The following is a 23,026-nucleotide window of genomic DNA, read 5'->3' as shown; positions in this document are numbered from 1 at the left end:
GGCAATATGTAACAGTACATGCCCTATACTCCCTGTTCAAAGTATACACTTCATGCATGTGTGTGTGTGTGTGTGTGTGCGTGTGTGCCTGCATGTGTGTGGTTCTCTAACGTATGCGTGGTAAATTGCCTAAGGCGAGACAGAGAGAGAGAGTATTTATGTGTGTAGAATTCACTGCTACTTTTAGGTGTGTAGGTCAGCAGGACTCCCCTCGCCACATTACTGGAGCTTAGTGTTAACTACTGCACTGAAACACACAGCAAAGAGGTTCGGGTCACTGCGGTCCATTCACACAGGCTTTATGATTGAGACATCAAGAAGGCAGCCCCCAACATTCACATACACACACACATACATACGCCCCGGATGTTGACACATTTCACATGCTTCTAAATGTTCCTGACACATTCTTGATAAATGATTCATAAAAATGGTAACAGCCTATTTCCTCAATTAACACTGCCAAGGTTAATATTCCTTTTCTTGTGAAGTGGTACATGACATATAGAACGATAAATAGAAGGATAGAACAATGGAAGAATAGAACAACTTGACAACCATACAGAACGATACACAGAATGAACGATAGATAGTTAGATGTGGGTTTGTTTGTTTTTTGCTGTTGAGGTGTGCAGACAGTTGCCTGGTTCTCACCTTCTGTGCTGCTTTGGAGGGGCCCTTGTTCTTGCTTCCTTTGGGGCGTCCCCTCGGTCGTTTGGGGACAGGCTCTCCTGTGGGTTCCTGAGGATGAGAGGAGGTGGACTTAAGCCATGAGGACAGGAAACAATGCCATGGGCCATCAGCAAACTAAGTGGCTTTTATTTGGAAGAAACCAGAAGCACACTTTTCATACCAGCTTTTTTCAAATTATAAAACAATAAATACATTGCTCAAAATAACAGCAAATATATCTGGACACTTTCTGTTTGTCAAACGTTCGTGGATCCTGTTAATGTGATGAACTACACCTGTGGTTACTCTGCTGTGTGAAAGAGAGGAGATCTGACTTCCTACATCCTCTAAAAATCACATTTGGATCAGCTGCTTTAAAGCAATTGCAAAAATAGCTTAGCCAAGTGCAGGTGCCATTTGATTCACCATCTAATGCAAAGAAATGCATGCATTTAAAGTGTAGCTTGGATGTCCAGAAGTGTCCAAATAAATTTGAGACCACTGTTGCACTCTCCTTTTTCTCAAAGAAGACAGGGTCCACCTTTAACCATACAAACATTTACTGGTGGTCTCCCATTCACTTGGTGCTTTACGAGTTAAAGCCAAAGCAAAGGGCAACTGTTGTGTATGTCTAAACAACTAAGTGTATCTTCAATTGTTGCACATACAACAAAAATGATTAAGCAGACATTTTCACAATACAGTTTTGTAGCTGTGTGTGTGTGTGTGTGTATTTTTTCATTTAAATAATTTTAAATTTTATTTATTTTAAATATAAAGAACTTCCCATTTCATTTTTTGAAATTTCAAAAAAAAAAAAAATTCACATACATGCATCATCTTTGCCAGCCAAACAATTCAGGATATTTGGTGAATGACTGACTATTTTTAACCTCTCTTGCCAGCTCATTCCGATGGCTATTTGCAAACAGAGGTATTACAGTGAGTCACTTGTGAATTACTTAAGATAGTGAATCACATCCTCGGACCACAAACACTCAAATTCAAACAAGAATTTTGAAGGATGTGGTCATGACTAAATAGATAGATGTTCAGTGATGTTACATTTTAATTACACACCTGTTGTTATAGTAACCACTGCTCGCATCAACAGGTACATGTAAAATAGCCAATATACAAAGTTTGTCTCTCTAACTCTATATACACACACAACGCAATTAGGCCTACTATATCAATTACTAATATATATATTTATATTAAATATATATATAATATAATTTATAAATATATATATATAAAAACTCTAAAACTATATATTACTATATAATATATAATTACTATATACATGTGTTTTGTAATTTAGACGAATCTCAGTGCATCATTTTCTTAAATGAAATATATAATGGTTTGTTCATGATTCAGAAGCAAAAAAATAAATTTTATTTGGTCTGATAAAAATTTTCTAAAGCAAACTGGGTTTGATCTCATCACATCGACAGAGGACCCTGTAGCGCAGGTTATATATATTTAGCTGATCTTATCCAAATCGACTCACAAAAGTGCTTTAGCATCACATATGAGAGACCGTTGTGATCAACAGATGGCAACCATGTAATTTGGAATACTATCTGCTAGGAAAGAAGTGCTTCCTGTACAAATACAAGCAAACAAATACAAGCAAGTGCTCCTCGTAGGCCTACAATAAACCTAACACACATACAAGCTATACATTCAGTCTGCAGGAATTCCCCACAAGAGAAAAGCAAACTTCAAATGAAATCACAATCAAAGCACACAAGCTTGATACTTCTGTCTAAAAACACCTAGTGAACATTCTTGAATAGAACACAGTAGACTTCACGGACACAACTCCATATTTCATGCAATGACAGCAGTGTCCTTCAGTGTGCCATACTTTAATTCATCAAAACTATTTTAAATAAATATTTTAATTTATCTTTAATTATTATACACACACAACTCAATTAATTAAAATATCTGCATTGCATGACATGCATGTTTAAATCAAGTAGTGAAGGTAAAACATTATTAACAACAGTAAAAATAGGGAAGAAAAAAATTAAATAAAAATCACAATGTTGAAAATAAAAAAAATGTTATGGCCAAGTTATATTTCTATCCAGATAAACACACACTTTCCATACAGTCCATCCTGTGTGCACAGGTATGACAAATGCATTACTTTATGTAATACAATAAAATACACAATTGATACATACATACACGTACACACACACACACATATATACATATATATATATATATATATATATATATATATATATATATATATATATATATATATATATATATATATATATGAAACATCCTAAACCAGATTAAATTGGTTTGCTGGTCTTAACTGGACTTATTGGTCTCTTGTTAAGCAGGTTTAGCTGGTCGCCAAGTTGGTCAAACTGAAAACTGGCACAATGTCCTTTAAAACCTGCAACCAGACCTGTCTGAGAGACCAGCAAACCAGCTCAGTCTGATTTAAGCTGTTTTTGCAGCAGGGGTGCATGTAAACACGAGCCATAAAGTGCGGGCGAAGAGTAATATATGGTTACAGTAAGAATGTTTATTGCGCAGCCCCTGCAGATCTAAACGCGTCCGTTCCCCGGATTTAGAATATTAAAGGTGTTCGTGGTGGAAGAAATAAGAGTCACACACTGACCTGTTGCGGCTTCCTGGGTCTACCCGGTCCCCTCTTCTTTGGCTCGGCAGGGGCAGGCTCGGGCTCGGTTTGCTCCTGCGATCCTGAAGCTTCGCCGGCGGCTTCCTCACCGCGCGCGCTCATCGTGTGTGAGTTCCAAACGGAGTCTTAAGCACCTTCTGTTCCAGCAGTCAGTGTCTTGCGCTCTCACCAATGCGCGCTTATCAAGAACAATGCGTTTAAAACCGGTGCGCACATGAAGGGGATGCAAAATGTAAACTAAAAGCGCGGTATTTTGAGAAGCACGTGCTGTCTTTTTGTTGAGAATTTGGCTCTCACACACACACACTGAGGGGGAAAAATCTCCTGTGTAGAATTAAGTGGGGGTGGCTTTAGTAATAAAATAAGCCCGGTGATCGATTGCAATTTGAACGAGACATTCGCAGAGGGAAGTGTGACAGTGCACGGTCAAATCCACGCTACTGCGGATTCAAGAATGTGCGGGGAACGGCTTTCTACGCGGATTGGTTTAAGTCAAAAAATGGGGGCATTTTAAATGCATCCCTGCTGCCCACACGGAAATAAGTCCACAGACTGTGGATGAGGATGAGGTATATACATAAAAAAAGGATTGAGAGAGAGAGGCGAAAATCACTTTTCCCGTGGGTGGATAACGGGGGGAGGGGGCACGAGAGAGAGAGAGAGAAAAGAATTGGACAACAGCCAGAGAAAACATGAGAAATACTAAGAGGAGAGACCACATTGAAACAAACTCACGTGTCCAGCACCATTCATGTTACTGGCTACACTCCAGAAAAGTTTAAAGACACAGCACAGTTCATAGACTGTTTATTTGTTTGTTTATTTCAACAAATACGTAAACTTCGCTTTGGGATGTGCTACGATGAATTTTCCTCCTAACGACTTTTGAGTCCGCCAACGTTTCTTTTAGTGTAGCCTATTTTTCAGGAATAAATATTTGAGAGAAAAGTTTCGTGTTGCATTTTCTGCCCTCAGCATTGCCTCATGATGAGATCATTTCAGATTTCAACTATTTAGTTCGACCTTTTAGAGGCTGCATGATTGCAATACAATTGGCGTAACAGTAGGCTATATTAAAAAAGGAATATTAAAACAAAAATGTGGTATTTAATCCATTTATCCGTTACTTTTGATAAAATCCTATATATGGGCTATTATATGTAAATTAAAATTGGTCACTGGTGCCTTAGAACACAAAGTAGCTAGTTCTTGATTCATGATTTGCGATTTGGAATTATGCATGTGAAAAAAAGCTATTTGTTGCTAATAAAGCTTAAAAAAACACGATTTGATGTTCAATAGTTTTGATTCACAAAAAAGAACCGCTTTATATGAGTGTCGTTAGTTCAGGATTCGTATGTTTCATGCTATAACTTCAGTAAAAAAAAAATATCTATTTATATTTATATTTAATTATAGGCCTAGTTAATGTAATTACAGCATAAAAACATAATTTGGCGTTTCCACATAGTTCACGTCACGCCTCATACTATGCAATTTTACACACTCATCAAAAGTGTGCGTTGTAAGCGTTCGGGAAGCAGTTGTTTTTTGTCCTTCAAGGCCGCGAGCACAAGCAGATCGACCTCCAACAGCCGCGTGTCTTTGAAGTCTTCCGCCCATCGACGTGGAGTGAGATCAATTACACAAGAACAACAGTGACAAAGAATAAACTGCTTTACGTGGAGGGCCTTTCCCACGATCTGACCAAGCCTGCTCGACAAACGGGGGAGGAATGGCAAAGTCCTCCCAACCCTCTCCAAATGAATACAATTGTCAGAGATGGGCTTTATAACCGAGAGCAGGAGGATCTTGAACTCCAAGAGCTGCACAAAGGACAAAGATGGGAGAAGGACAGAAAGAAAATTTAAAAGTGCATCACCAAATATATAAAATGCATGTTTTATGGGTCACTGACTGATGCTAGTTTTTTATGTCAGGATCTATCAAGGTTACTCTATAATAACATTTTTAACATATCATCAAGTGAAGTTATTTTGGAGGTGTAAATCTACACACTGAAAAAAATGGGGGAGAAAAATAAATAAAAGCCTGAAATTCTTAATGAAATCTTGAAAAAAAATCCTTTTAAAATAAGCAGTGCAGCATTTTTTTTAAATAAAAAACTGTTATATATATATTTTTTTTTTCTTCCTCATTTTAATATTACATATATTAACACTTGTTTGCCAAAACAAAGTAACCACACCGGAAGCCTTTTTTTTGTCACAAGAAAAGAAAATAATAAAATAGAGACTGATATTACAGACCCCTAGACAGTGTGTCAAGGTCATTAATTAAAAAAAAAAAAAAAACTTAAAATTTTAAAGATGCATTTTTGGGAGAGTAAACATTTTAATAACCTGTCAAATATCTTTTAAACAGATCATCTCAGACATCATTGACCCTTATATATAAATACAATGAGCATCTGAGTGTGCACATGTATATAGCTTAGTTTTACATTAATGCACTTCAATGGGTTTGTTATGCTTATTGAATATTCCTGCTTATTATAGAGAGTTAGAATTTTTTTCTAGTACTTGCGATATGATTCTTTGTATCTGCGTGATATGTCAACATCAGGGTGGTTATTTTTACACTACTGCACTTTTATATTATTCCTCACTGCATGCTCTTCATCATTATTCAGAAACCGAGCATGTTTGTAGAACTGGCTGCAGAAGGACTGCTTTTCTTGTGAAAGAGACTGTTTAATTTGTAGTTTGTATTCAGTTCATTCATAAAAAACAGCTCTCGGACCCCCAAAGAAGGTGGAGAAGAGGAATTTCAAACCACTCCCCTGTAGACAGAGCGGCGTCGGGACCGCCAGCAAATGAAACGAATACAATCAATAGCCCCAGCCACAAATTACTGCCCAAAGTACTACCAAGATCGATTACGGCCAACTTGAAACTTTTGTCAGAACATGGAGACATATGACTTGAATGTATACAAATTGTGCGAAATGCACTTGCAGTCTCTCCTTTTGCAAAATTCAAGAATGGTGAAAAGTTTTCTATTGCCAAAGCATTCATTAAAAAAATAACAACAATGCATATGCTTATGTGAATACACACACACACAAAAAAATTATTAATTCCTGAATAAATAAAACAAATCCTGAAAAAAATCAGTGATTTATTCTGTACACGTATAATAATTTATTTTAAAGATGCAATATGTTTTCCACCATTAAAAGTAATGATTGTGGTGGTAAATCACGAGAATGCAGGCCAAATCTGCAGTAACGTGAAGGAAACAAAGCACTCACAGGGTGTAAAAAAGCAGGAGCATGTGCATTTCAAAAGACATTCTTTGGGTTGGACACAGATTTCCTTTTTTTCTCTCTCTCGGACAGAGGAGGGGAGCGCTCTGGGCAAATTGTGGGAGAACTCATCCACCGCGGCACACTAAAAAGATTTGAGACCAACCACAGCCCCTTTGCCACCCGATGTCAATTTTAACCGTTTCACCCCCAGACAGCCTCAAAGCGGCCCCCACATATGCAAGACATTTATGAAAGCTGGCTGCCAGGGGCCTACTGCCACACATCAGACACAAACTGTTAAAGCATTTTCCTCTTCACTTCAGTCACAAAACTGCATAAGTAGCGGTAAGGGAAAAAATGACACAGAAAATGTTCAATGCTCATGGGGCAGCTTATCAAATCTAGTGAAGAAGTCCCAGGTAATGAAATGAGCACGTTTTACTGTTTGTTACAGACGGATCTCAGACGTTTTCTTCACATAGAATTTCTTCACATTTTCTGCATTCATTTTAAAGGTATTTAAATATGACAAAATACAGACTTGGTAGCTGAAAGCATGAATCCAAAATATTTGATAATATTTAGTAATATTATATACTATTAATATTTAATGTGCATGAGATAGAGAAAGCATATGTTAATAATCAAATATTTATAATAATATAATAAATATATGTTTTCATGTATTATAATATATAAGAATTGTGAAGGAATAATTTACTTATATTTACAGAGTACACACATGTATTATAATAATAAAAACAATATAATATAATAAAAAATATAATAATTTTATATTCATATATATATTTTAATTATATTTAAAATTATATAATTTTGTAAATTAAATTAGAAACAATTATATAAATTACACACATTCTATAACTGTGAATATTATGTAAATAACTTCTATATGCATTATCCATTTATAATAAATAATAAAACAATGCGATAGATAGATAGATAGATAGATAGATAGATAGATAGATAGATAGATAGATAGATAGATAGATAGATAGATAGATAGATAGATAGATAGATAGATAGATAGATAGATAGATAGATAGATAGATAGATAGATAGATAGACTGTAAAAAGTGATAAGTTGACTTAACTTTAAAAAATTGAGGAAACCCCTGGCCTTAAATGATCAAGTAAATAATAATTAAAAAAATTAATGTCAGGTTCACTTAACTTATTTTTTTATTATTATTTACTTGAAAATTTTAAGGCAACGGGTTTCCTCAATTTTTTTAAGTTAACTCAACTTATCACTTTTTACAGTGTAGATATAGATAGATAGAATATATGAATATACATAAGATATAATAATAAATAAAAATACAATATGTGTGTATGTACATATATATACATACATACACACACACAGTATGCAAGTGTGTGTGTGTGTGTGTGTGCGTGTGTGTGTGCGCGCATTTACATGTAATTTTATATATATTTTGGCCAAAATATTTAATAAAAAATGTGTTTGAAATGGAGGAAGCATATACTAATAATAATTAAAATATTATTATTATTATTAGACATGTACAAGTTAATACACACACACAGTATAAAAGCCAACATGGCAGCCTAACTGGTCACTTAGAAATTGACTATCTAGGGTCAGTCACCGTGTCGAGGGGTTAAAGGTGACGTGGGGTCATAAAGACAAATTATCAGCCGGAGCTGCCTCTCCTATCCCCTCCCTTCTGAAGTGACATAGATGTCTGACCAGCTCCCAGGCCACCTTGGAGAGACAGGGAGGCAATGTGTGCAAGCTCACACAAACTCCCACCTCACCGAACCTGAGTCCCCTGTGAACGGCAGGGTCTGCTGGTCTATTCATAGTCTCTAGGCTCTCATATTCCTAATGTAGTCAGATGCAAAAGGAAAGGGTGGCCTGTCTATATGGAAATGGACCTCTGTGAACTCACGCTCCAGATTGGGAAGCTGGTTCAATGTGGCGTCACAGGTCAACAGAAGGTGCTGACCCAGGAGAACACTTGTGTGAAGAGGCAACAGTTAGTTTACTGTTTACTATGAGAATCACACACAGCACTTGAGATGGTGGCTTAGTATAGATTTCCTGGTTATAACTGCATGCTTTTAACCATTAAAAAAATGAAAACCAAAATGTACCTTAATGGGATTGTTCACTCACAAAAATATTTAGATTCATGTATTTGAATTACATGTAAAATTATCACATAATTTGATGCATATTTATCAGTCATACATAAATGAGATGGTGAAAAAAAAGGTAGGCAAGGTAAGATTTCTGCACTCAAAAACCATGGCATAGCCAAATTTATTTATTCTAATTACTTATAATCTGCATAATCAGTTTGTCATTCTAAAGAAATGTTTAAGTTCATATAATTTAAAATAAGTTGCTGTCTTAAATTTTTAAGTATAATCTTGGTTGTACAATCATTTCAATTTAAATGACATTAAACTGACCTAAAGAAAAATCTAGTTGCATTTCATATAAAAATTTTGAATTTGCTTTAACTTACTTTAATGAATTAATGTAAAAACATAAGTTGCCATAACTTAATGATCATGAAAACGGTTACAGTGTATGAGATTGAAATAAACTGGATTTATTGAAGACAAATAAATCTGGTTATTGTGTATTTAAAACGCATTCAGTTTATTAGTACTACTATTACAGAATCCTGACCTGTTTCTTGCCTGCTTCATTTTGTTTTGTTCAGTTAAAAATGGATGGATAGAACATTTAGATACAATTTAAACACATAAATCTTACATTTTGGCCTAAATATTTTTGTTGAATACAGAAAAAATTATGTTGTCATTTACTCACCCTCATGTCATTCCAAACCCATGACTTTCTTCGTTCTTTTTTATCTGTGGAACACAAAAAGAGAAAATTCGGAATAATGTCGCTGTTTAATTATGCAATTTCAATGAATAAGAACTGAAGCATTGAATCTTTAAAAACAGGGCAAGAGTACCATAAATGTATTATAAAAGTAGTCCATATGACTTCCGAAAACATTTTCAAATGGAAACTGCGGCAAGTACATCGAACTCATGAATCAGAGAGCTCCGTTCTGTAAATAAATTATTCAAACAGGTTTTGTGATCTGAATCAAACTGCTTTATTGAAAAGATCCAACTTAAATGGATGATTTGTTCATAAATCAGATACTGAACTCATATGAATGCCATAAGGAAAGCTAAGAGGTGAGTAATGAACTTATACTCTTAAAAATAAAGGATCCAAAGGCTGTGTCACAACAGAAAAAAAAATTGGGGTCCCCAAAAGACCCCCCCCCCCCCCCCCCCCCCCATAACCTAAGGAGCCTTTTTCCACTATAAAGAACCTATTGTGCAAGGGAAATCTTCCATTGAGGATGTTATTGCTTCTTCATGGAACCATAGTTGCTAATAAAGAACCTTTGTATTTAAGAATGTATGACTCCAGAACATGTCAAATATAGTTGACACGGTGCAAATATAGTGCAAATCACTCTTATTTTTAGTTTGTGCTCAACAGTTCTCTTTCACTTTATTTTAAAATACTGGTCATCATTAATAAAAATAAACAAGGGAATAATGATAGAACTTTTAGTTTTGGGTGAACTATTTCTTTAACAAATGACTTGATATATTACCAGTATAGGCAACAGGTGGAATCAGCCATAATACACTCCCACTGTTCCGGGACCCTGAGGACCTGACCCGGACCACCTCCATTTACATGAGAAGTTGTGTTTGTGCACAAACACGCCATGCAATAGACTGACCTGCCCTCAAAGGGCTGTTCCAGCAGGTGAAAAACCTCAGATAAAGCTGATCTGCTATCAATCAGACATCAGGCCATTAGTTCATCTTATCTACTGATAATAGTATCTGCTAAAGTTGCTAACATAACCAAAGTCATGCACAAATAAACCTAGTAAACATTCTAATCACATTAACAATCCAGAAACAGACCTTGAGACCTCCATCAAAGCAAGTAAGATACTGCATATGGGATATTCTTCAATTAAACAAGTAAAAATCTTACTTTAATATGGTTACTGGTCCAACTAATGATGCTTCTCCATGTGTCATCCTATTAGCTCCGCAAATCCACAGATTTAGCACCATGATCTGCTTGAGTGCCATAAAGCGGCCTGTTGTCTGATGGCCCAGAGCAATTGCGCTTTGGCTCTTGACCTGGTGGAAAGGTCAGATGTGAATGTCAGGCTGGTTTGTTGATAAGACAATAAGAGTGGGTCTTTGAGGACTTTCTGTAGGGACATATCACTATAAACATCTTGAGTTGGTTTGGATGATGATGAGAGAACAATAAGACTTTTTTAATGTCAGATAGTTAAAATAAATATGGTTTAGAAAAAAAAATGCTGTTAAAATATGGCTAGCATAAGCTACATGTTTTAATAGGAAATTCAGGTGATTTCAAGAGTTTTTAAACGGCATATTAAATAAATGGAGAACGGATGGATGAAAATAAATAAAAACAAAATAAATTTTTTAATTTTTTGTGTATATATTTTCATCGCACTCCATTAATATTTAAGTGCTAAAATATTACTACTTTAAAATGAAGCATATTTCAACTTATAAAACAACATAATTATTACTAAAATTTCACCTTTCCTAAATCATAATTTTTTTTTTTTGTACTCTGACAATATCATTTTTGTACTGGTACGCTAAACTTGTATTTAAGTAAGTTAGTGGTAAGTTAAACTTGTATGTAAGAACTTCCATTGCCTGACAATCTCAGCATGTTAACTTCCTGTGATGGAGGCATTCAGGAAACCAAGAGCAGAAAAACCCACTGACCTTTTACCTCCACACTTTGTTAAGGTCAAAGTGTAACCAACACAAAGGATGTACCTCCCAGGCTGAGATGAAGCGCGAAAACTTTGCTCACTGTTTTTTTCCACGTTCCTTTCTCTTTCACTACTAGATTAACTACTTAGCTGACTAGTTAAACAATGCACACAATCTCAAGCGACTACACAAAAGCAGCAGACAGGGAACAATGCATTTCATGTTTTAAGAGCCCTCAAAAACATAATGATTCACATGTTGAAATATTAGCAATGGAAAAAGATGATAGCGGGGGGTTCTTCCCCAGTCAAGCAATACAAAAGCTACCTTGAGCTTTCTGCAGTTATCATAGACCAGGTTGCCATATGAAAGTAGCACCTGAGCTGTCTGTTCTCCTCAATGCCAGCTCTAAATGTGTGTACTGCAGACGACAGCTGGCAGGCCAAAGGCTCCATCTGCCGGCACAGATGAGAGAAGTTGACAACGAACACTCCCCATTCACTAAAGTTCGGAGGACGCCAAATGAGCACATTCCACTGAAAGCCTCCAGTTCTGCGAAATCTGCTAAAATATCCCGACGCTTTATCTCTCAGTGCACCTCACTGTCAAGAGAGACATACAGCAGTCACTGCTCTGTCTCTGAGAGTTGTTCAGATTTACAGCACACTTTATTACAGATAGACTTTTTCCTCAAGAAAATGTGAAATGTTTGACATTGGGGTTCAAAAGTCTGAGACCAATTTTGCCTTCTTGTTTAATGTATTTTTCCTCATTATAAATTAAATTATTAGTACAAGATTTTCAGTATGGCTTCAGAGTAACTGTAGCATTTAAATGTTGTTTCCAATTTCCATGTTTTATTTAATTGTAATAGAAATATTTTAACATGTTATTTCCATTGCAGTTTATAAGGTAATATATATATATATATATATATATATATATATATATATATATATATATATATATATATATATATATATATATATATATATATATATACACTCCCCTAAAGGTTTATTAGGAACACCATACTAATACTGCGTTTGACCCCCTTTCGCCTTCAGAACTGCCTTAATTCTACGTGGCATTGATTCAACAAGGTGCTGAAAGCATTCTTTAGAAATGTTGGCACATATTGATAGGATAGCATCTTGCAGTTGATGGAGATTTGTGGGATACACATCCAGGGCACGAAGCTCCCGTTCCACCACATCCCAAAGATGCTCTATTGGGTTCAGATCTGGTGACTGTGGGGGTCATTTTAGTACAGTGAACTCATTGTCATGTTCAAGAAACCAATTTGAAATGATTCGAGCTTTGTGACATGGTGCATTATCCTGCTGGAAGTAGCCATCAGAGGATGGGTACATGGTGGTCATAAAGGGATGGACATGGTCAGAAACAATGCTCAGGTAGGCCGTGGCATTTAAACGATGCCCAATTGGCACTAAGGGGCCTAAAGTGTGCCAAGAAAACATCCCCCACACCATTACACCACCACCACCAGCCTGCACAGTGGTAACAAGGCATGATGGATCCATGTTCTCATTCTGTTTACGCCAAATTCTGACTCTACCATCTGAATGTCTCAACAGAAATCGAGACTCATCAGACCAGGCAACATTTTTCCAGTCTTCAACCGTCCAATTTTGGTGAGCTTGTGCAAATTGTAGCCTCTTTTTCCTATTTGTAGTGGAGATGAGTGGTACCCGGTGGGGTCTTCTGCTGTTGTAGCCCATCCGCCTCAAGGTTGTGCGTGTTGTGGCTTCACAAATGCTTTGCTGCATACCTCGGTTGTAACGAGTGATTATTTCAGTCAAAGTTGCTCTTCTATCAGCTTGAATCAGTCGGCCCATTCTCCTCTGACCTCTAGCATCAACAAGGCATTTTCGCCCACAGGACTGCCGCATACTGGATGTTTTTCCCTTTTCACACCATTCTTTGTAAACCCTAGAAATGGTTGTGCGTGAAAATCCCAGTAACTGAGCAGATTGTGAAATACTCAGACCGGCCCGTCTGGCACCAACAACCATGCCATGCTCAAAATGGCTTAAATCACCTTTCTTTCCCATTCTGACATTCAGTTTGGAGTTCAGGAGATTGTCTTGACCAGGACCACACCCCTAAATGCATTGAAGCAACTGCCATGTGATTGGTTGATTAGATAATTGCATTAATGAGAAATTGAACAGGTGTTCCTAATAATCCTTTAGGTGAGTGTATATATATATATATATATATATATATATATATATATATATATGTATAATGCTATTTCCATTGCAGTTTATAAATTTACATACACACACACGCGCACACGTATGTGTATGTGTATACGTATATATTATTGGCACATAATTTATGTATTATGTATGTGTTTTTATATTTTTTAGTGCAGATCATATATAATAAAAGATTATTTGCATATATATATATATATATATATATTGCAATTTACGCGTGTGCTTTTATATACTTTTAATGCAGATCATATATAATATTATATACATACTTTTTTTAAGTCATTTAAAAGCTAGGTAACACTTTATTTTGATAGTGTTTGATTAGAGTTGGAGCTAAACTTTGCAGGACAGTCGATCGGCAGGAACAGGGTTGGGCACCCCTGGTCTAAAGTGTACTATCAAAATAAAGTGTAACCGAAAACTGTGATGTAAAGCACTGGAAACTGAAGTAGTCGAGTGTAACCGTTATCAATGGTTGTAAATCAGTGAGTACATTTCTGTGTTCAACTGTTTATTTTACTTTCACACAGTTGTTGTAAAAGAAATTCCTTTTCTCCACACGCTCTTCCGTCATATGGCGACAGCAATCCCAACTATGTTCTACAGGGGGTTTTGCCAAGTGGAGACACATGTAAAATTTATGAATAGACCAACTTTTGGTCAGTACAGAATCTCTGTTCTTCTATTGGCTGAATGCAGTCTAACAGGCTGCAACAAACCGCAACTTTGTGAGTTTTTCCTCGAAGGCAAATGTTTTTCCAGCAGAGGGAATATTTTCAGAGACACGATGTCCCTGTCTCACTCACACACACACACACACACACATATTGGTTTTTGTGGTTTATGGGGACTCTCCATAGGCGTAATGGTTTTTATACTGAACAAACTGTGTGTGCTATTGCCCTACACCTAAACTTTGCCCTCACAGGAGAATTTGTGCATTTTTAGATTTTCAAAAAAACACCATTTAGTATGTTTTTTAAGCCTTTTGAATTACGGGGACATAGGCAGTGTCCTCATAAACCACCTTCATATTGTAATACCTCTGTCATACCCATGCCATTATACAAATTTGTGTCCTCATAAACCACATAAACATGCACACACACACACACACACACACACCTATGTACAAATACAAACATGCACACACAACACACATTCATACACAGTCTCAGTGTAGTCCTGATAAATTCAGCTCTGTTTTTCAATTAATTCGTTTTCATTGACAAATTTATGGATCGCTGGCCTCCGAGAGAGGATGTCTTCAAAAGACATTCTGATCTCCCCAAAAAACAGTTCAAGTGCAGGGCCACTGTGAACTTCACTACCATCACACAGAGCAGAACATGCATGGTCACAAAAATTTTAAACAAGCTTTTGTATATATATATATATATACACACACACACACACACACACACACACACACACACACACACACACACACACACACACACACACACACACACATACAGTGCCCTCCATAAGTATTGGAACAGTAAATGTTGGCTGTGGAGTCAAGACATTTGCAAATATGATTAAAAGATGAATGTGAGACAAAACTACAGAATGTCACATTTTATTATTAGCCGTTTCAACACATACATATTTTACCCAATATAAACAACAACACTTTTAGAGTTCATCCCACTCATTGATGTGAGCATAAGTATTGGGACAGTTGAACATAAGGCAGATATAAAAGATTAAAAGCTATTATTTAGTTCTCCCCATTTTTGCTTTCCCATCACATAGATAAAGGTTCATCGGTCCATAAACACAGTTCCAAAACTCTTCTGGCTCACCTTTGTGCTTTTTTGCAAACTCTAATCTTGCCTTTCTATTTTTGGTGCTGGTCAGAGGTTTGCATCTTGCTGTGCTGTGGGGTGGGTGGTGATGGCGCAGTGGATAAGAGACACATGCCTTTGGTGTGAGAGACCCGGGTTCGAATCCACTGTGAGACACCAATGTGTCCCTGAGCAAGACACTTAACCCCCTAGTTGCTCCAGAGGCGTGCGACCTCTGACATGTATAGCAATTGTAAGTCGCTTTGGATAAAAGCGTCAGCTAAATGAATAAATGTAAATGTAGTATCTGTAATTCTGTGTCAAAGTCTCCTGAGGACAGTAGATTGTCAGAGCATCACCCCAGCTTTCAGACACGTCTTTTAGGGTTCATTTTCACAGCTTTTATGATTTGTCTGTCATCAACTACTGTTGTTTTCTCAGCCGATCAGGTAGTTGTTGGTTGCTGGTGGTTTCCAAACTCTTGATTTCTCCATGCACTTTGTTTTTGCTATAGCTCTAATTGACTTCCTCTTTTCTTTTAGCATCCAAATTGCTTGCTTTTCTCTCAAAGTCAGCTCCCTCATCTTCATCCTGGTTTGTGTGTGTCATCATCGAATGCAAAGCTGATCACTTAGAAAGACCTGTGAGGCAACTGTTCCAATGCTTTTGCTCACATCAGACAGAGGGATGAAACTCTAAAAGTGCTGAACATCTTAGCTGGTAAAACACCTTTTAATCATATTTGTAAATGTTTTGACACCACAGCCAACAGAACAATTTTGTCTTTACTGTTCCAATACTTTTGGAGGGCACTGCATGTATATATATATATATATATATATATATGCAGTTTTATAAATTGCATTACACTGAATGGTTCCACAAAGAACCATTCAGTCAAAGGTTCTTTAAAGAACCATCTCTTTCTTGCCTTTTTACTTTCTTTCGCCACAAAGAACCTTTTGTGAAACAGAAATTGTTTTTCAGATGTTAAAGGTTCTTTATAGAACCATTTAGACAAAAAAGGTTCTTCTATGGCATCAGGAAGCACCTTTATTTCCATGTAATTTCTATGCATGTAACTGAGATCCAACCTGGAACTCATTTGTCACACCAAACCAATTAGTAAAATGAATATTCCAATTCAATCCAAAATAAGCTGAAAGGATAGCACTTCTGGCATAAATGTTGATTATTATATAAAAAGATCATGTAATTTATGTGGCTAGACTACTGAAACAGTTAATATTGTAATATTTATGGACTGGCTGCTTTCATTTCTATTGTAAAAGCTTCAATATAACCCAGATTTTTGCTCTTTAAGTTAGTAAAATACAAACAAATAAGCATTTAAAAATGATCAAAAACCTGTAAGAAACTGTGCTGGATCAAAAATATATGAATTATGTAATACATTGGTGACTTGTAACCTAAAATCTTCATTGATCCATTCAGACCTAAGTGTCTATTTCCCATCTGTCTCCTGATAAACACTCCCTTTTTCAAGTTTCAATGAAGACAAGGGTTTAATGGGTCATTTACTTGAGTTATTGATCAGTTTCTTTTAAAGTAAATCAGTATTTAGACGTTTGAGATAAGGACACACGCTTCAGTAAAAGCTACATACCTTTTGGAAAGCTTTCCGCCATCACCTGTAGTTTAGTTGGAAGCCTGGAGGAAAGGTCAGTTCCCGTGACCTTTGTTTAGCTTTAGGGCTGGGTGTGGGGGTGATTGGTGAGACCTGTTGCATCAGGAATGTTTGGAATGTGAGAAGATATAAAAGAAGTGAGGGAGGAGACGCTAAAGGTCAATGTTGTCATTACCTGCACAATCCACAAAAGTCAGCAGCTGCTGCTTTCTCTGAACGATTACGTAATTTTTACTGTAAATGACAAAGGCGCAATAACAAAAAAAAGTCCACTTACATTGCTCTGAGTGCTTAAGACGTGTTTTTTCTTTCTACAGGTTATCTCAAGGTTTTTCCCCATTGTTTTAGTATAAGATTATAATACTATGCATATTTTATTATTAAAGTATTCAATGTGTAGTTGACATTTAAGGCTTAATGCTAAAAGCAATAAAAGTGTTTCAGGAAGAGTGCCTTTATCTTGTTTACTTTCATATAAAATGATGGCATGCCGTTCCATCAAACAATGATATAAAGCTATTCAAAACATCATTCAATGTAAACTGTGATAATTGTAATTAATAATCGCAATTACAGTTTCAATGAAATAACCGACAATTATGATTTTTGTCATGATTGTGCAGCCCTAATAATTACTACGTAAAAAAAATTAAGGAATTTAAATTTTAATAGAAGGCCCTTTATGTGTCATGAGAGACTGCTGTAGCGCCTGCAGTTCAAGCAGCATGTGAACCGATCAGTTCTTCCTCTTTACTAGTTATAGTATGAAATAAACATGAATGAGCGTCAGAAGGTATCTAGTTCCAACCGCGGAAAGACTTCAGTACACACCAATTTCAAGTCCACTGGCGTTAATCCACTCTGTCAATCAAACCCCCCCCCCCCCCCCCTCCCCCCCTCCCCCCCGTGAACATGAAATGGGAGATGTGTATTGACGTCTTTACACAGTGTGAAGGGTCAGTTGAGAAGACTCCTGAGCAAAAGCAACCTGTGAGAAATAATAATCATCATCATCACTTCTCAGTCTTCAGTTATGTTTTACTTGAACGTTAATATCAATAGCACCACTGCCAATAAAATGCCTTTGAAGAAATTGATCCCAAACCAATACAATCTAAAAAGAAGCATCTATATGGAATGGCATACATTTGAACCCAGACTGGGAGTCTTCTGGTTTATGTTTACATATTGATCCTGTAGAGAGAAAAATTTGGGTGCTTTGTTGATTGGACCAAATGCAAACAGCTGCCTAATCTCACTACCCAAATAGGCAACCTGAAGTATTTTCCAAAAGCCCATTCACCATTAGCCTAAGCAGACGGAGGAAGTAAAACAACACTGGATCGCCATGAAACACCTGCCAAGGCCAACAGAAGAACATCAGATTAAAGCAAAGTTAGTTTAACTCATTCTCTTGAGTGGCGGAAGGTGACACCAGAGTTTGCTAAGTCAAGCTAAGGTTTAGTCTTTTGTAATTGCATTTCTAATATGTTATCACTCTGTAAGAACAAACACTAGCATTACTTAACAAATACAGCTGGTCAATAGTATTTAGCCACATTTCATTACGATCAGAAGAAGAAAACTAAAGTATGTCACAAAACACAATTCCAGAGATTCAATGTGTGCATAAACTACATATTAAGCAATAGATTCAATTATGAAAATGTACATAGGCTTGTACGCAAAATATGTAAATAGCATGTATACTCCCTGATGTGGATCGTGTAAATAAATGCCGTCTCAGTATGTCTGTCTGGGGAACCTCTGGCAGCAGCGGAGCACATGAGCACTGCTCACAGGGCCCCTGAAAGAATGCACTTTCTGTGGGCCCGCTCCAAGATTTGTTTTGAAAAGAAGCCAGGGGAAAGTCTGGAAGGCTAAGTGGAAGCAACTGAGCAGCGGTGACATCCTAAAGATTGGGCGTTCGCTCAATGCTCCCCGCTGCCCAGGGAGCCAGAGGCAAGTTTACTTGCTTTGGAGAAGAAGAAAAAAAGAGAGAGAGTAAAAAGCGTGAATGAGGAAAAAAAAATGTTTTTGTGAGCTGATAAGTGTTTACTTGGTGCTCCTTAGCAACCAAATGTGGTATGCATGTCGGTGTTCAATTTTACAGTTTTCTGTTTTAGTCATAGGTTTTGGCTTTTGACAACAATGTACTTTAAATTTAGATAATATTTTGTCATGTTATATACATTAATATTAGTCCATTTTACTATGATGTTTATGTATGCTTAAAAATATATGACTATTTGGTTAATTTAAACATGCATTAACTTGCACAGCAAGTTAGATACTTAACAAACAGCGTGGAGATCGATACAAAGCTTGATGCTTTGGCCTCTTTTGGATCTACTTTTATTGCCGTAGAAAAACTAGTTAATTAAATAACCTTCCAAATTTGTTTGGAAAATGCAAGAGTCTGCACTCAAATCATATCATATTACATGTTATATGGCTTAAGACAAGGTATCCAAGCTAACAATAAATGTTTTGTTTGCAATTTCATGGACATAAACCAAAGCACTGGAATATGATTTTACACCTATTATGGTCATTTCACCTTGCACCTCAACAAGAATTTCATCATATTGCACGGAAATCAATATGTCTCGTCTTTCTGTTTTTCCTCCGTAAACAAAAAAGACCTTAAGGAACTAGTCTGATTCTTTCTATGGGAAATGGTGAATGAAGTTGCTTGGTTGAAGGCATGGATTTACATTTTCAATTCGGAGTTTAAATCAAAGAGCTGTTGTTCTGAGCAGCTCAATTCTCCAGAAGATTTTCCACATTTCTGGGCTGCAGAGCGGAGGGAAATTCCCATGGCTTCCTCCACAGTTTGGCTAAGTTGTTCCAGAACAGAACCATTTTATACTCAGGTATGCAAATCGTGAGTGCTTTGTAACCATTCTATATTTAACTCAAAGATACTGCCTTTCCTCCCATGGGCTATGGGAGAGAGGGGGCCAGCTAAGAACCTTAATCTTGTCTTTTCCTCCAGATGCAAGTCCTGCACAGGCTGAAACTACAAAGGCACAAATGCCCTCTGTCAGTTTTATGGTGTCAGCTCTTGAATACGCTCTTATAAAAGCTAATTTTCGCTTGATGGTATGAACCGCAGAACTCTGCAAAGAAACAAGAGGCCCAGTGGCCACAATTTCACTCCACTTTCTCCTCTGCATAATTGATCCCAGAACCTTCGGATGCCATTCTGAACTTCCTTTCTCACAAACAGACACCTCTACCTATTAATTAATCGCACAGCTAACACGTTCCATACATCCTGTACTTAAAGAATAAATGACCTTTAACCACATTTCCCTGTGTCAATATGGTATGGCTCCGTTCTGTCCACTGCAAAACAAAGGCACCCACTGGTTGTTATCTCAAAAGTCTAAAACGGAGACATCAGATTCATTATTAAATCTCGCTCTCCTACACTACATAATCGGCTCTTTCTCAATGCTTAAAGAGAAAGTTCACCCAAAAATTAAAATTCTGTCATTAATTACTCTCATGTCGTACCAAACCTGTAAGACATTCGTTCATTTCCAAATATTAAGATATTTTTGGTGAAATCTGAGAGATATCTGACCCTGCATAGACTGCAATAGAACTATCGCATTCAATGCCCAGAAAGGTAGTAAGGACATCATTAAAATAGTCCATGTGACATCAGTGGTTAAACCGTAATTTTCTGAAGCTACGAGAATACTTTCTGGGCCTTGAACGTGTCAGTTATGTTGCTGTCTATGCAGAGTCAGAAAGCTCTCAGATTTAATCAAAAAATCTTCATTTGTGTTCTGAAGATGAACGAAGGTCTTACAGGTTTGGAACGACATGGGGGTGAGTAATTAATGACAGAACTTTCATTTTTGGTGAACTATCCCTTTAAGCTTACACTTTGCAACAGCAAGCCCAATCCCACTTGTCCGTAAAAGTTACGCTTCTGCATTCATCACATATTAAAGCTTCGCTGAAGCATCTGCTCAACCCTCGGACAGCTGCGAGGTCATGCACAGGACACATTCACTGGGTTCATCAGAATGTGTGCTCAAGATGCAAACGTAGGCAGTCAAAACAACCTGGCAGATTCAAAACAAACAGGAATAGAAATTACATTGTCCCGGCTCGAGAGATGCTGGACTTAGACTCTTCATTCCCATACACCAGCTGCAGACAGACACACACGTCCCCAATAACAGCATTTACTCTTAAACCAAACACAGGGGGATCGTGGTGAGCCTCATCCCCTTGACCAACTTCAAAACACAGAGCAGCTTTTTAATTCCCTGTCCTGGGAAAAGAATGTCTTAACGAGGCTGCAAATGAACTATTTGAAGAGCATAGATCACCGCCGGACACTTCCTGATAGTAATGCTAGGAATAACAAGGCAGCTAGATCCTGGGGTTTATTTATGTTCGGCAAGCTGGAGAGGTGGTGTGGTGATCGCCTGGTGGCATTCCAAAGCTGTGATGTCTCACTTGCAGACGCCAAATGACAGCCGAGGGAAAGACAAGCTGCACAATATTCCCAAACAACTTAACCATTCAGTTTAATAACAAAACGAGTGCAGTGTGATTGGTACAACCTCAGGTAAAATATATCTGAGTGCATTTGGAACCAATCAGACTAAAGGCGCACTTGGTACAAGCAGGGCCTGGTAGAGGCAGAGTGTTGCCTTGCTCGAGACCCTGGCCATACTGCATACCCCCGGCCCTTCATGTGGTTTCTGTCAAATTGCATCATTTGGAATGAGGCCACAGGCAGACTCTGTCCCTCTGCCCCCACAGTGCTCATTGAAAAAAGTAAATACTTGGTAGAAGTTAACAGAGCTGAAATGAGATCATTGACTTTTCTCCAGGAAAGGAGTCACAACACATCCATCAGACGAATGTCTGATAGAGCTGGCAGAGCTACACTATTCCACAAGTTCTTTTTTTACTCTCACTTCAGTGCTTTGTCCTCCCTTTCAATTGACCAGATTATGACAGCCGAAACATTCCGAATGCAGGGGAAAGTCTGTGAGATTGGGATGAAGCAATTTTTTCAGGACCATCAGGAAGTGCCTTTAGGAATCTGATAAGTTGTAAAGGGCCTCTAAAGGCATATCCTAATTCACTCTTGGTCCTTGAGGTGTGTCCAACTGTGGTAAAGGAATTGTTAATTTCAAGGTGTAAACACTTGTATCTGATTCTAGACAAAGATAATTCTGAACTTGAAGAGAAAGAGTTCAACCAAAAATGAAAATTCTGCCAAAATTTACTCACCCTTAATTTGTTCCAAATACATTTGACATTCTTCTGTGGAACACATGGAAAAGAGCCACATATATGGGGGGAGCTTTTTCAATGTGTGATTTGTGTGGAGATTTGGAAAGTTAAACAGAAACCACTTCCACTGCTTTCCAAGCAGCTAATTTCAGTTTGGTTTGCACAAACGTTCCACAATCTTTGAATATGAAAGTGATTACGCGGGATAAAGAGCCTGAATGTATGATTGGTAAAGGGGCCTGATTTATTACCAAATTAATTTTTAAGTTCGCCACAGACTGAAGGAAGGAAGCAAGGAGAAAACTAACACCAATAATTCATAAACCTTGTTAAATTCGAGGTTTCCTGTGCCTGCAACAAAGCTGTGGTCTTAAACAAGCAAGCATTTTCGGGTGAACACAGAGGCAGGTCTGTGCAAAACCCCTGTAATCCCTCAAAGTCAGCACAGAGCTACAGTTAATGGCAGGCTATGAAGCAGGAAAGAAGGGTGTTTGCAAACATGCGTACCCAAAGAAACCGTGAATGAGTGTGTTCAGTCTATATGGAGAGTCTAGTGTTTGTCCCTGGGTTCGAGGGATGTGTTTATGTGTTCGATGACTTTGTGGATCACGGGTTGTGTGTTTGGGTTGTACGGCT

General features: G+C 37.3%; 1 protein-coding gene across 1 annotated transcript in view; it reads right to left on the bottom strand.

Moving 5' to 3' along the window:
• LOC306858449 (uncharacterized protein) overlaps nt 1-3,679 on the bottom strand; it is a 32,200-nt gene extending 28,521 nt beyond the window's left edge. Inside the window, exons 1-2 of the mRNA XM_079399007.1 lie at nt 3,329-3,679; nt 655-741 (exon numbers count right to left, since the gene is read on the bottom strand). Coding sequence (XP_079255133.1) covers nt 655-741; nt 3,329-3,451 — 210 coding nt within the window. The 5' untranslated portion in view covers nt 3,452-3,679. The remainder of the gene's footprint in view (nt 1-654; nt 742-3,328) is intronic.
• Between the last annotated feature and the right edge of the window lie 19,347 nt (nt 3,680-23,026).

This window comes from Barbus barbus, assembly GCF_936440315.1.
Source record: "Barbus barbus genome assembly, chromosome: 39".
Classification (NCBI taxonomy): Eukaryota; Metazoa; Chordata; class Actinopteri; order Cypriniformes; family Cyprinidae; genus Barbus; species Barbus barbus.
Note: the sequence above shows the minus strand (reverse complement) of the source record. Positions and strands in the feature narration are given on the sequence as shown.